General features: G+C 33.4%; 1 protein-coding gene and 1 long non-coding RNA gene across 12 annotated transcripts in view; one reads left to right on the top strand and one right to left on the bottom strand.

The window, feature by feature from the left end:
- Positions 1-9,821, bottom strand: part of LOC131031916 (uncharacterized) — a 45,994-nt gene extending 36,173 nt beyond the window's left edge. For both annotated transcript variants that reach the window (XR_009103329.2, XR_009103327.2), the window contains exon 1: positions 9,684-9,821. This is a non-coding gene — a long non-coding RNA (uncharacterized LOC131031916). The remainder of the gene's footprint in view (positions 1-9,683) is intronic.
- LOC131031824 (DNA mismatch repair protein MSH5) overlaps positions 1-9,842 on the top strand; it is a 230,384-nt gene extending 220,542 nt beyond the window's left edge. For 8 of the 10 annotated variants that reach the window (XR_009103290.2, XR_009103316.2, XM_057962806.2 and 5 more), the window contains 3 exons: positions 8,961-8,984; positions 9,294-9,409; positions 9,500-9,842. Coding sequence is in view for 7 of the 10 variants with exons in the window: in XM_057962806.2 (XP_057818789.2) it covers positions 8,961-8,984; positions 9,294-9,409; positions 9,500-9,589 (230 nt within the window). In the remaining 3 variants the exon portion in view is untranslated. The remainder of the gene's footprint in view (positions 1-8,960; positions 8,985-9,293; positions 9,410-9,499) is intronic. The other 2 variants (XR_009103321.2, XM_057962808.2) reach the window with 1 other exon arrangement.
- Positions 9,843-13,304: the final 3,462 nt, after the last annotated feature.

Here is a 13,304-nt window from a genome sequence, read left to right on the forward strand (position 1 = left end):
CTTGTCTTCATGTCCTCCTTGATGAATGCTTGACGAGAGAGAGACTTGTTTTGTTTAGGAGCCGCGATCTTTTACCTATAAGAGACGTGCAAGTTAGATTAATGGTGAAATGTAGGTAAAACTCAGATTTCAAATCAACCTTCTCTTGATAAATATAATTCTATTGACTGAAAATATTGATTTAAAAGACCTGATTCAATAAAATTTAACAAAATTTGACTATAATCATATCTGAAATGGCTTCTCTATCAAACAAAATCTTATATTTCACCTGAAATTTACCAACTTTACCCTTCCAAGAAACTAAATGCTGATAAAATCTGCAAGAGTTAAACAGACTTGCTCTTCAAAGAACACACTTGCTAATGAATTTGCCTCGATGGAGATGAAGTTTGCTGATAAATTTGCCTTGTTGATGAAGTTAGCTGATTAAAAAATGAGTTTCGCTATCTGCCTAAGCAATTCACTAGCTGCTGGCAAAATTCGCTTAAGGAAGAATAAGTAATCTGTTTAATTTGATGTTTAAAATGGTTGTTTCAACTCCCCTTATATAAGCGATTCTAGGGAATAGGTGTGTCTCTACCCTAAGGCCGACTTTGCTATGTAGTTATAATAAATTTTACCCTTAGCCGACTTTCTTCAATTTCAAATTCGAATTAGCCTTGGGTGCTTAAATCATGTCATAATTGCTTTGTAAAACACGAACTTCGCTTCATTCTCCCCAAACACTAAGTATGAACTTCGCTCACCTCTCTTCATACATGAAGTAGTAATTTTGCTTTTCCCAATGAAGTCATGAAATTCATTTGCTATTATATCTTCATTGGGCGATTATCGCTTCTTATTCAATGTTGCTCTTCTTTGATGAAACACGAAGTTCGCTCACCTCTCTTCATACATGAAGTTCGCTCAATTCCCCCTCAAGTCGAAGTTCGCTCACTTCCCTCTCAAGTCGAAGTTCGCTCACTTCTTGCTCAAGTCGAAGTTCACTCACCTCTCTTCATACATGAAGTAGTAATTTTCGCTTAACTCGTTCAACACATGAACTTTGCACTTCGCTCTTCTCCTTCATTGCACGAAGTTGATATACTTTTAGCCTCAAGATTGCTTCCATTTATTAAATCATGCACTTTGCTCACCTCCCCTTGAACATGAAGTTCGCTCACTTCCACTTGAACCCGAAGTTTGCTAAATGTGCTCAAAGGTGAAGTTGTTGATTTCGCTTCTTTTTACAAATGCTTGGAGTAAAGCTTCACCTCACTTCTTTAATTCATGAAGTTGTAGTTTGCTTATCTCTTAATAATTTCTCTCCTCTTTGAATTTCGCTTGAAGCTTGCAGCTATTAGGATTACCAATTTCGCTCATCAACATCAAGAAACTTTGCTCATCTCTTTTGATACATGAAGCTCGTTCTAATGTCCTCAAGGTGAAGTTCGCTCCAATGTGTTTGAACATGAAGTTAGAAATTCGCTCCATTCTCCTTCAACATGAACTTCGCTCACTTCTCCTTCAAGGTGAAGTTCGCTCACTTCGTCCTTAAATGTAGACTTAAGAAGAAAGCAACTTCACTTCATTAATTGTGAATCATGAAATTTGCTCACTTCTCCTCCAACATGAAATTCGCTCACCTCTCCTTCAACATGAAGTTCGCTCATCTCCTCTTGAAGTTGAAGTTCCCTCTTAAATGCTTGAAGGTGAAGTTAGGAATTCGCTCCATTTCACCCAAAGGTGAAGTTCGCTCCATTTCACTCAAAGGTGAAGTTCGCTCCATTCTCTTTCAACATGAAGTTATGAATTTCAATCTTGAGTGTTTTAATCATGAAGTAAGCAGTTTCCCTCATCCTTCCATTTTCGACATGAAGAAGCTCATTCCAAAGGTTTCATTCATGAAGTTGTGAAGTTAGGAAATTCGAAATCTAAGACAGACTTAGAGGTGAGGCGAACTATAAAGGAGCTAAAGATCACTTTATTGCACATTTAAATTCTCAAATTCATACTCACTCTCATCAATTCTCAAACAAAAGACTCAAGGCAAATTCACTCAACCAAAAAGGGCGATTTTAATGAACTTCTAAGCTGGACTCTTGATCACCTGACCTGAAATATAAACCCCATAAGCTCACTCAATTCATCTGAAAGCAGAGAGAGACAAGGCAAGACAGAAAGAAACTCAAAAAAAAGAGGGGTCCCCATTTTGATGGGCCGATGTGTGATGTGGTCACAACACATACCAAGCAGCCCTTCACATGCCTCTTTGCTTGAAACACGGCACCCCAAAAAAGCAGTTGTCCAAACAGTCCCATGACCAACCCTTACACTCATCCTCATACCCATAAAAGTAAACTCAGTCAACCTTCAACCAATCAACTCACAAATAAGATTGAAATTCCCGAAACTTGCCCATGCAATCTCCTTATTTGTAGATATTCTTCCTGCCAGCAGCAATCTATGAACCCCACACCTATACGGGTCATTGAAGTTGCCCAGCAAGGAAATTAAATAAGTCTACACTTAACAGCAAAATATCCCACACCACAACTCAATTAAGTCACCCATCAATTAGCATCAAAACCCATGCAACATTAGCTACAGATATCACCCAAAAATCACCATGAAATGCAACACCTAGCAAGTAAATAAAGCCCTTCCATTTTCAACCTTTTTCTGATTCAAATATATTTGCCCAGCAATGTCTAAACTCTATGCACAACCAAAGAAGAAACTGAGTGCCAACCAACACAAAATCTCTATACACTCAAAAACTCACAAACAACTTGCATTTAAAATACCTTAAAGATCCTCATATTTTTTGAAGAAAAAACCCTGAAATCCAAAACTTCAAATAAACCCTTCCTATCAATCTCGAAACACAAGGAAGCATCAGCATAGACTCGGGATGAATCTATCAACAATCAACCAAGGAAGATCTTTCACCACCATGGATGATATTGTTCCGTGAGGATTTTTGTCCTTAGGAAGTTCTTGGAGAAAAACCAACAGCATCATATTAACAAAAAAAATCCCAACATATCAAAATGAGCGCAAAGAATGCCCCTTTATAATCCTCCAAAACCCAACAACCCTTTTTCGAGAATAAAATTTTATTTAATAAAATAATTTCTTTCATTTACTTGAGTGCCCACTTCAAGAAGGGTCTAAGTCACTTCAATTGTAAAATAAACACTTAGCATAACATTAAGTTAAAACATTATAACTTAGCATTTATTTAAAATAATCCACCTGACTTGCGGAAAGCATCATCAATATCAGACACTGAAATTGATTGTGCCAAAATGAAACTAATGCCATGGGACGATGTCGGTGCTAAAACAGTGACTTTCTAAAAATAGCCATGTGCTCCAAGAAATGTGGAGCATGGACTAGGTGACTTTCTAAAAATAGCCATGTGCTCCAAGAAATGCTTCTGAAAGCATCACCACGAAACTCACTAGCAACAAAGGTCAATTCCACAAATAGATATGCCAAATAAATTGAATTACAATGGCTCCAAGAATTGTGGAATCCCCTGACCAACCACTTTAGCCTATAGGAACCTGAGGAATATGCTTACAATCACCAAGTTGTGACTAGGCTTGGTGAGGGAACATTACACTAAAATGTGTCAAAAAGTCTCCATATTTGCAACACCGAAAAACTAAAACTTTGATTTAAAGCTCAATGTTGATCCTTGGATGGAATCACACGAATCTACCTAGGGTTTTCATCCCAGAAACTAGAAATCTAGAGAGGGTTTTTGTCCTCAAAAGATTTAGAACTTAGGGTTTATTCCAATAGCATAACAATATCATTCACAAAACTATCTTCAAATGAGCCTCCTCCACCTCCTTTCATAGGTTTTTGGAGAGAAAACTACAATTTAAAATTATAATACTTCATTTTGCATAAATTTTTTTTTTAAATAATATCATTTTATGTGCAAAAACCCCTTTATCTCTCCTAGGCATCCACCTTTGAGGCACATAATCACCTTTTCAAAAAGATATTACACTTAAGTCTTTGTTTTAATAATATAACAATAGAAACTTGAGTGAACATTTACTTCATTTTACCTGAGTTGCAAGAAGCATAGAAACAACATTGGAATCAAACTTTGAACACATTGAGATGATGCAGAGATCTAGGATGATGATTGGAGCCAACTAAGTTACTTTCTAAAAGTAGATGGCCTTTCTAAGAAGTTTCGAGAACACCCCAAATGTTAGAAAACACTTTTAAAAGTGTCATGACACTCCACATTGCCAACTAAGCTCATTCCATAAACCAAAGTCACTGCTAAAGCGCTCCAAGAAGTTTGGAGTTCTTCCCAAGTCATCAAGAAGCTTACGGAAAAACATGGAAACTGGAGTAAATGCTCACAAATCAATTTTGCTCAGAATGGAGATTGTATATGGTGAAATTTAATGATGATAAACTATTGCAAAACCACAAAAGATCCAACCACAACAAAACCCTAGTTCTACAATAAAGCATTCACCATACACCAATGAAGAGACCTAAGAAAATGCAAATCAACAAATAAAATAATACCATTCACATGCCCAGAAGGGTTTTATCTCCATTGATCTTGCTTAATATATTTGCTCTCAGATTTTGTATGTGTGCACAAGAGCTCAACAAATAACGGATTGTGGTTGTGAAGTTGCTTGATTGCTTGAAGACTTGATTGCATAAAAGTGTTAGATGATTTGTTAGGGGTCGTGAAAGAATGAGAGTATCCTCTTATATAGAAGACACCTTAGAAAACAAAGGAATAAGATTAAGAGGTGACAGAATAAATGGTCGGCTAGGATCAAAGGGTAGGTAGGAAAAATAATAAAATAATAAAGGGGTAGAAGAAAACTACGAGATAAATGACATGTGTCATGGAGGAAAAAACTAATGAATTAATTAAATAAATAAAGATCTATTTAATTAATAGAGGAAGTGAGACCAATTAAGTAAATGAAATATTTATTTAATTTAAGGAAAGGATAATTTAAATAGTGAAAGGCTAGAAAAGGATAATTAAATTAAATAAAAATAATTAGGACAGGACAATTTTAGGTGTCTATAGAGACATTACAATGGTGCCTCATTTGAAATCAGAAATTACAAGCAAAACAGCAGGTTTTTTTATGCAAATTCCACCCCAGTCAGCCACCACTGTACACTACACCAGCTGCTGTATCTTTTCCAGCAACCACGTTTGCTGTGCGAACATTATCAGCACTTTTTAGGGACAATTCAGATTGCTTTCCAGGCTGTGCCACATCCATTTTCATTATTTCTGGAATGCACCAACATTTTAACTTTATTCCAACCCTTTTCCATCTGTACAGCTGTACGATATGAGCAATTGGTCTGCTATTATATGTATAACAATCTGAAAAATTGCTGATCTGATTTCAAGGGTTTAAACTACAACTGATACTAATTTCTTGCTGTTTCTCAAGGGCTTAGACTACAACTGATACTGATTTGTTGTTGTTCAAGGGATTATTATTCTGCCATTTAGAACCAATTTAATCACTGCTGATTAAGAGTCTATTGTTGCTGCTCTTTTTACTAAAATTGCATAGAATAAATTATCATAGTGGTTTCTAGTTCAGATCCATTAGTCGCTGTTCTAAATGCCATATTTACTAATCATTTATTGATATTATCATTAATTGCTGCCAAAACTGAAATCTAATGCCATACACGTTTTGAAGGGTTTCAAAATTTATTTTGCATTATTAGTTTTCCAGATCTGATTTGTAGGAGAGCTTATGACTAATTCTGAAGTTTAATTTACTGATCAGCATTTGGGTAGGTTTAGTTTATATTTCTATTATCCCTTTTCAGTTTCACGGAATCAGAAAATACCAAAAAATCAAAGATATTTACAAGGGTGTCATTTGTGGACATTACATTATCATCTCCCTTTTTCCCCCTCCATTTTTCTCTAATGCCACATGTTTACACCATGTCATGCAAACTAGAACAGTTACAATGTTTTCAAGCTGTTGTCCCCCGAAACCCTTCCTCATCTAAATCTGAATAATCCTCCTCATTGGTCAATATCCAAGCTGCAAATGCTCTGATAAACAACAAAGTTTACCCTGTAAAACCAGTACCGAATTATTCTCCTCCAAGGCTTCCAATCCCTATTCCTAAAAGCCATCCTCAATCACCCAGACTCACAATTGCACCTTGATTATGTCACTAGATAATATCAATAACAGTACTTAAGATCTGGTCCAAAAAATGGAGGAGAAATTTGAAAGGAATTGATGGTGCACTATTTTGAAAGATCCCTGATGGATCTCTTTTACTAATCTGCTGTAATTTTTATTATTTTAAATTGATTTTTCCTGCTTATTAATATTTTCTTTCAGAAATAGAGAGAAGTTGCAGAAGGGTTGGATTCTTTTTGTATTTTGATAATTTTTCAACAAGTAAATAATGAAGTACAAGTACATGAACAAAGTACTGAAAATGAAGTTCATATACAGCCAAAACAAATTCGATTCAGGGCAGATTTCTGGATATAAAACCAAATATTTGACCAGATGAAGATTTCCAATAATTCAGGAAGATTACAATCAAGAATAATCCCAACCTGAATGCTGAAAGAGTAACATAACCAGGAATGAAGCTGCGGCAAGATTCCAGCCCTCCAAGTGCTGCACGTGGGAAGGAAAGTGGCTGCCAGGTACAGCCGTATGGCTGCCAAGTACACCCAACTGGTTAGAAACCCCAAACCCCACGTTGAACTCTGTCAGAATCGCTGAACCTCCAGAAAGAATGCCGTACAATCTCCAAGATGCTAATAGCTGCAAGCAAATCCAAACCATTGTATTGGGGGCTACGTCCCAAACAGGCAAGGCATTGGGGTTGGCGTCCCAGATGCTAAAAAGCTCTTCCAGAGCCAAATCTCAAATCCAAGATGTAAAATGTGTAAAAGATAATAAGAATTAGGTCGCAACTTCCTTATAACACCTTCCCACTTAGCTCGAACCCTAAAAGTGACTCAATGGGGCGTTTAGGGTTAAAATGTTATAATTCTCATTTTAAGTTGCAAGTGCATAGAAAATGACTTTTTTTCAAATATAAAGAAATCCGTTCACCGAAAGGATCTGAGTCAAAAGAGAAATATTTAGAAAAGTCCAAGACCTTTCCAACGAGCTATTACACCAAGGGATACACATCCAGATGGGGCCAAAAACCCCTTATTACTCCAAAATGGCTATAAACATAGCCTTATTTAAATAATTAAACACTAACTTAGGAAATATTTAAATATATTAAAAATATATCCCAAATAGCTGTAGAAGGCTCAAATGACTCCAAAAGCCTAAAACGGAACCTGCCACCTGTCTGTGACTGAAGTCGGAAATCATGGATCAACTGGCAGTCTCATCCCTAAAATCTAGGGATGCTCCTAGAAACTAGGAAACACACCCAAATCTCCTGAAACTGAAACCATCAAAAAGGTCATGAATAACCTCACGACTGGCAACTATCACGACCTCCTAAAATTTAGGGATACCCCCTAAAATCTAGGAACTGCTCCAAACTGCCTCCAAACTGCCTGTAAAGCCAAAATCCAATCACTATATGCACTGAATGAGTCCCAATCAACCTCTGCTAGCCTACGAGACTCCAATGATAGGCCAACTCCTTTGTCTCTGATGTCCACTCTAGAAAGGGGACATGACATATTTCAACCATAGTTCCAGGACTCGCCTGAGTCGTGGTGAGTTCCGAGCCGAGTGACCCTAGCCGAGTCTCAAGGACTCGTGACTCTCCAGGACTCGCTCTAGGCAAAAGTCACTAGAAATTGGTTTTTTTGCGGACTCCTGCCGAGTTTTTGCCCAGTCCTACCGAGTTTTTGCCGAGTCCTGCCGATTTTTTGCCTTGTCCCGAGTCGGGTCAGCCGTGCCGAGTCCGAGTCTCGTTTCTATGATTTCAACAATGTTTTTCATTCCTCTCACATTCAGTGGTAGAAAGAAAATTAGAAAACCTTGCAAAAGGGCTTCAAATCATCAAACTGAATCACAAATCTATTCAGGTAAAATTATCTGCAACTTGACAGTAGGATGAAGATATTTAAACAGCTCCTCTCCAATGGAAAAGCTAAAAAGATGCCTTGCTGAGTTGATTCAGAAAATACTAACAAGGGGATCAAACATCAAATGGCCCACCCAACCCAACATCAGCACGAAGCTTCACAATTTAACGATTGATCCTGTCATGGTCATAAAACAATTCTACTTGGAATCCCAAATCAATGGAATCAATTATACCATGCTAAAGAAAAAACAAAAACAGATCTCACAATGCCTGGGTGTCATAAAATCCAAGGAGCAATTCTCTAAAACTATGGCTCTGTGTATCTTCAAAATATTTCTAAAAAATAATGTGAATAAATAATGAACCAATCTTATGTTTTATTCCTCGAGGACCTATGCCCTGATGAATAGTTAGGTTAACTCTTAACAATTTCTACTGTAATAGCCTATTTGTAAACACTTGTTCTCCGCTACGTCTTTCCCCTGGTTAAGGGTAATAAGCATTCCTAGACAAGGGTTTTGTACCATTAAATGTTATAAACGGAATATGATTTCACTTTATAAAAGAAGATATTAGCATTCAGACAGTGACAACAATGCAATGAATGAACTGAACTGAGAACTAGTCTTTTTTGCAATTGATATTTAATTACACAAGATAGAATATACCACCCGTCAAAATATAATCACAACACAATATTGTTTGTGATGACGACTACTTCTAACGTTCTTTGGATTAAATTGATCGTGCAGACCGGTGTAATATGGTTGCAATGTGTTTGTATATATTTTGTGGAGTGCCCTAACTAGTTACTATGGATTTCCAAATCTCGTCTAACATTCTAAATATAAGTTGTCAAAATATTTCCGGTTAATCACTATTGATCTATTTCATTTTCTTTGCAGGATTGCATTGTGCAGAACTTGCTGGTATGAGTCCAATCCTAAAACGTTTGAATTGAAATATAGGCAGGACCACTTTGGCAATGAAGCACGAATAATAATTCAAAGGATCAAGTTTTAGAATATGTTGACAGATTGAATATGATTTTTCATTAGTTACTATACTTTAGGGGCAAGCTCTCTTATATTTGTTGTTTTTATCAGAGTTAATTTCCATTTGTGAAGACTTATTGAGAACAATTCAGCTGCTTCTATTTAGTATGAATTTACTTAGGTTCATGCTCTATAGGGTAAATTACAGGTGACTAATATAGCGTCCGCGTTTACTAAATGCAGGTATCCCTTGCGAGATTCTTGAACGAGCAACATTAATCTTGGATTTGACAAAAAATAAAAAACATGTTGGTCGCTTCAGTAACAAAAGGATTTGCGCTATAGACGAGAATTGTAAGGTACCCAAATCGATGAGCATCAACACTATATAATTTCTTCGAAAATATTTTGATCGAAAATTTTACAGAAAACAAAATGGTGATGTGCAGGAAATAGCGGAGAGACTTTTAGCGTTTGATTTCATTACAGGGGATGTCAAGGATTTTTTCAACTCTGTTTTCTCATCTGATATCAACTGATAAATCATGATTTATCCGATTCCTAACACATTATCCATCAACAATTAGCTAATGCTCTGTTATGCTAGACAAAACTTTATGAATAAAGATGTACCTTGTTGTTTGGCATCTTGCTTGCAGTGATGTCAAGAGATGGGTTATGAACTGGATCCTTTATATTTTTTCTTTGCGACTGTTCAATTTCTGGGAACGTAACAAGTCAGAAATTCAGAATGTAAAATAGTCGGATGAAATGAAATAGGGTTCCAATTGATCGCTTTCCCCTCCTCATCTACTAAGCATGTTACGTGAAGACCTCGTGAGGGTAAAAGGGGTAAGACTTCGTTCTTTAGAACAACCATTTTTCCTTCTTTTGAGGCAATGGTGTACTGGTAATTATTCAGCATGTCACGTTGCCCAAGAAAATTGATTTTAAATCCTTTAATTGGTTAGCCTAACGAAGGTCAGTCTTTGTGTTTACTGTCAGCGTAAATGGTAGTGTAGCAAATAAAACAAGGACGCAAAGCATCAAGTTCCTGCCATTAGTATGATTAGTTTAGAGTAAATAAAAATAGAGATAAAGATAGAAAGAGAGGAAGATGGAGACAAATACATAGAGAGATAGAGAAAGGTAGAGTAAAAGATAAAAATAGAAAGAGAGAGAGATAAGGAGATAGATAGATAGATAGAGAGGAAGAGGTAGAGGGAGAGATAAAGATAGAGAGATAGAGAAAAAGAGAGATAGGTAGATGAGTATATAGGGAGTGGGATCAACTAATAAATTCATCAAATTAGTTGGAAAGGTAGATGTTAAATTAGAATAATAAGTTTTTAAATACAATTTCAATTTTTATTTGTTCTAATTTTATATGTTCACACTTTCCACTTGAAAGTTATTACAATGCATATTTTTCCTAAAGACAGTGTTGCCACTATCCCATACATATGAGATATAAACTTTATTCTAACTAACTAGTGGGATAACTTACAAAACATATGCACCCAACTAATAGAAACTACTATATAATATTTGCTGACCTCCAAAATCCATTTTATTTTTATATACATGTATCTATACATAAATCCCATATGCACAATTCAAACTTTTGGTGTCAAATTGACTAATAACAAGTAAATCTTGATATTGTTGGTCTTGAAATTATGAAATTAAATTCTAGTAAAAATGACACAATCATGTCTATGATGCAGTCTAGGAGACAATCACAAGCATTATCCAATTCAAAATAGATAGACTAATAAGATGCTCAACACATTCTAAAAAAAATGATGTAACATAACAAAATACTAGATAAATATCTCAAATCAAATAAGTACATTGAAATAATAAAATTATACATTAAAAATATTTATTTTATTAAAATACGTTTACAAATTATTAAAAACAAAATAAGTACATTGAAATAATAAAATTATATACTAAAATCATACATAAAAAATATTTAATTTATTAAAACATTTTTATAAATAATATAAAATAAAATAAATTGACCAAACTACATCTAGATTAGTTTTTTTCTCATGAGAGTTTTAAGATCCTAGATACACTACAATCCGCCATCATGAGAATGAAAAAAAATGATAAAATATATTTAGAAATTAAATGAAATATTAAAAAATACACATAAAATTAACATAGATCACATACATTCACTTTCATTAAGGACACTCATGACTATCTTTTACTTCAAAACGTATTGCTAAAACTTACTATACATTTTATAGGTAATAATTACAATTAAAACAAATAGTGGATAAGTATGAGTGAATGTGTCCAATAATTTAAACAATTAAAAATTAGTTCTAAAAGATTTCCACAATCCATCATATAATCAAGAGAGCATTTCTGGATTCAGGAAATCTTTCACACAATCGAATCTAGAAATGCTCTCTTAATTAAAAATTAACCAAATAATAAACTAAACATGGAGAAAAATTTGAACCAAAATAGTCAAACAAATGGTAAAAAGTGCTAATATTAACTTTTAAAAGAAATTCATTTTCAAATATTTTGATTTGTAAAATTAAAGTGCTAATATTTGAAAAATAAGTGTAATCCATTACAATTATTAGAAATAATTATTACTTGCATTCATTTTTTACCATGAAATTAATACAATATTAAAATATTTATACAATATTCTAATTATTAAAAAAAAATTCTTACATTCATTTTTTACCATGAAATTAACACAATATTCAAATATTTACACAATATTCTAATTATTAAAAAAATTATTACTTACATTCATTTTTTACCATAAAATTAATAAATATATAAAACATTTACATAGCATTCCAATTGAAAACAAGGACGCAAAGCGTCAAGTTCTTGCCATTAGTATGATTAGTTTATAGTAAATAAAAATAGAGATAAATATAGAGGGAGAGGAAGAGGGAGACAAATACATAGAGAGATAGAGAAAGGTAGAGGAAAAGATAAAAATAGAAAGAGAGAGATAAGGAGATAGATAAATAGAGAGGAAGAGGTAGAGGCATAGATAAAGGTAGAGAGATAGATAAGCATATAGGGAATGGAAGAGATAGATAGATATTGAGGGAGAGGGAGAGGGAGAGGGAGAGGGGGAAATAGAGGGATATGTGGCAATATGATAAAAGGATAGAGAGAAAGGGATAGAAGAACATAGAGAGAGGGGGAGAGATAGAGAGAGATAGGTAGAGAGGGAGAAGAAGGGAGAGGAGAGAAGTTAGTGTTATCAAATTTTAATTTAATATATTGAAATTACTTTTTAATATTTGAAAATGAATATTAGAAAATTTTAATTAAAATACTCTTGTAGTTGAAAAGATTTAATTTTAATTGTTTAAAATGAGTGTTACTAGATTATATAAATATTCTTGTTAATGAATATTAGTTTAAGATTAGCAATTACAATAAATTTATTACAATTAATTTTGAATGTCTTAAATTTTTATCCATAATTCAATTAAAATTAAAAATTCATTACAAAATTTATATAATACACAATTCAATGAAAATAAATTTTTTATTACATTCAAAGAAACTTTAAAATTTATTACAAAATTTATATAATAATTCACTATTGCAAAATATATATATTATGTGGATTGAGTTATGATTATATAATACACAATTCAATGAAAATAAATTTTTTATTACATTCAAAGAAACTTTAAAATTTATTACAAAATTTATATAATAATTCACTATTACAAAATATATATATTATGTGGATTGAGTTATGATGTGACTATATATAATAGATTATTCCTTAATGGATAAAAAAGTTAGAAGGTGGAAAACCTAAAACCATGAGATTTTTCCATTAACATTTTTCTAGGGTGATGTGTTTTAAATGAACCATTCACTTTACAAACAAAATTATCACCATTGCAATAAATACTATAAAAAATCATTTGATTTATAATAATATTTTTTATAAATCTAATTATTATTAATTTATAGAGAGAGGGGGTGAAATCAAATAAGTCAATGAATTACAAATTGGCTTTTAACTTTCAATAGATTTCATTTTTTCAATTTGATTTTATTTGTATCTTTCAATATAATAGTTAAAATTTTAATCTTTTTTAGAAAGTCAATTTATAATTTATTATAAAACTATATAAAAACATGAAAAAGATGTTATAAAACTATATAAAAACATGAAAAAGATGTTATGCTAATAATTTTGAAATAGTCTTGTAGGATTATTAAGATATGTCTTCCGACTCT

This window comes from Cryptomeria japonica, chromosome 6 (genome assembly GCF_030272615.1).
Source record: "Cryptomeria japonica chromosome 6, Sugi_1.0, whole genome shotgun sequence".
In the NCBI taxonomy this organism is placed as follows: domain Eukaryota; kingdom Viridiplantae; phylum Streptophyta; class Pinopsida; order Cupressales; family Cupressaceae; genus Cryptomeria; species Cryptomeria japonica.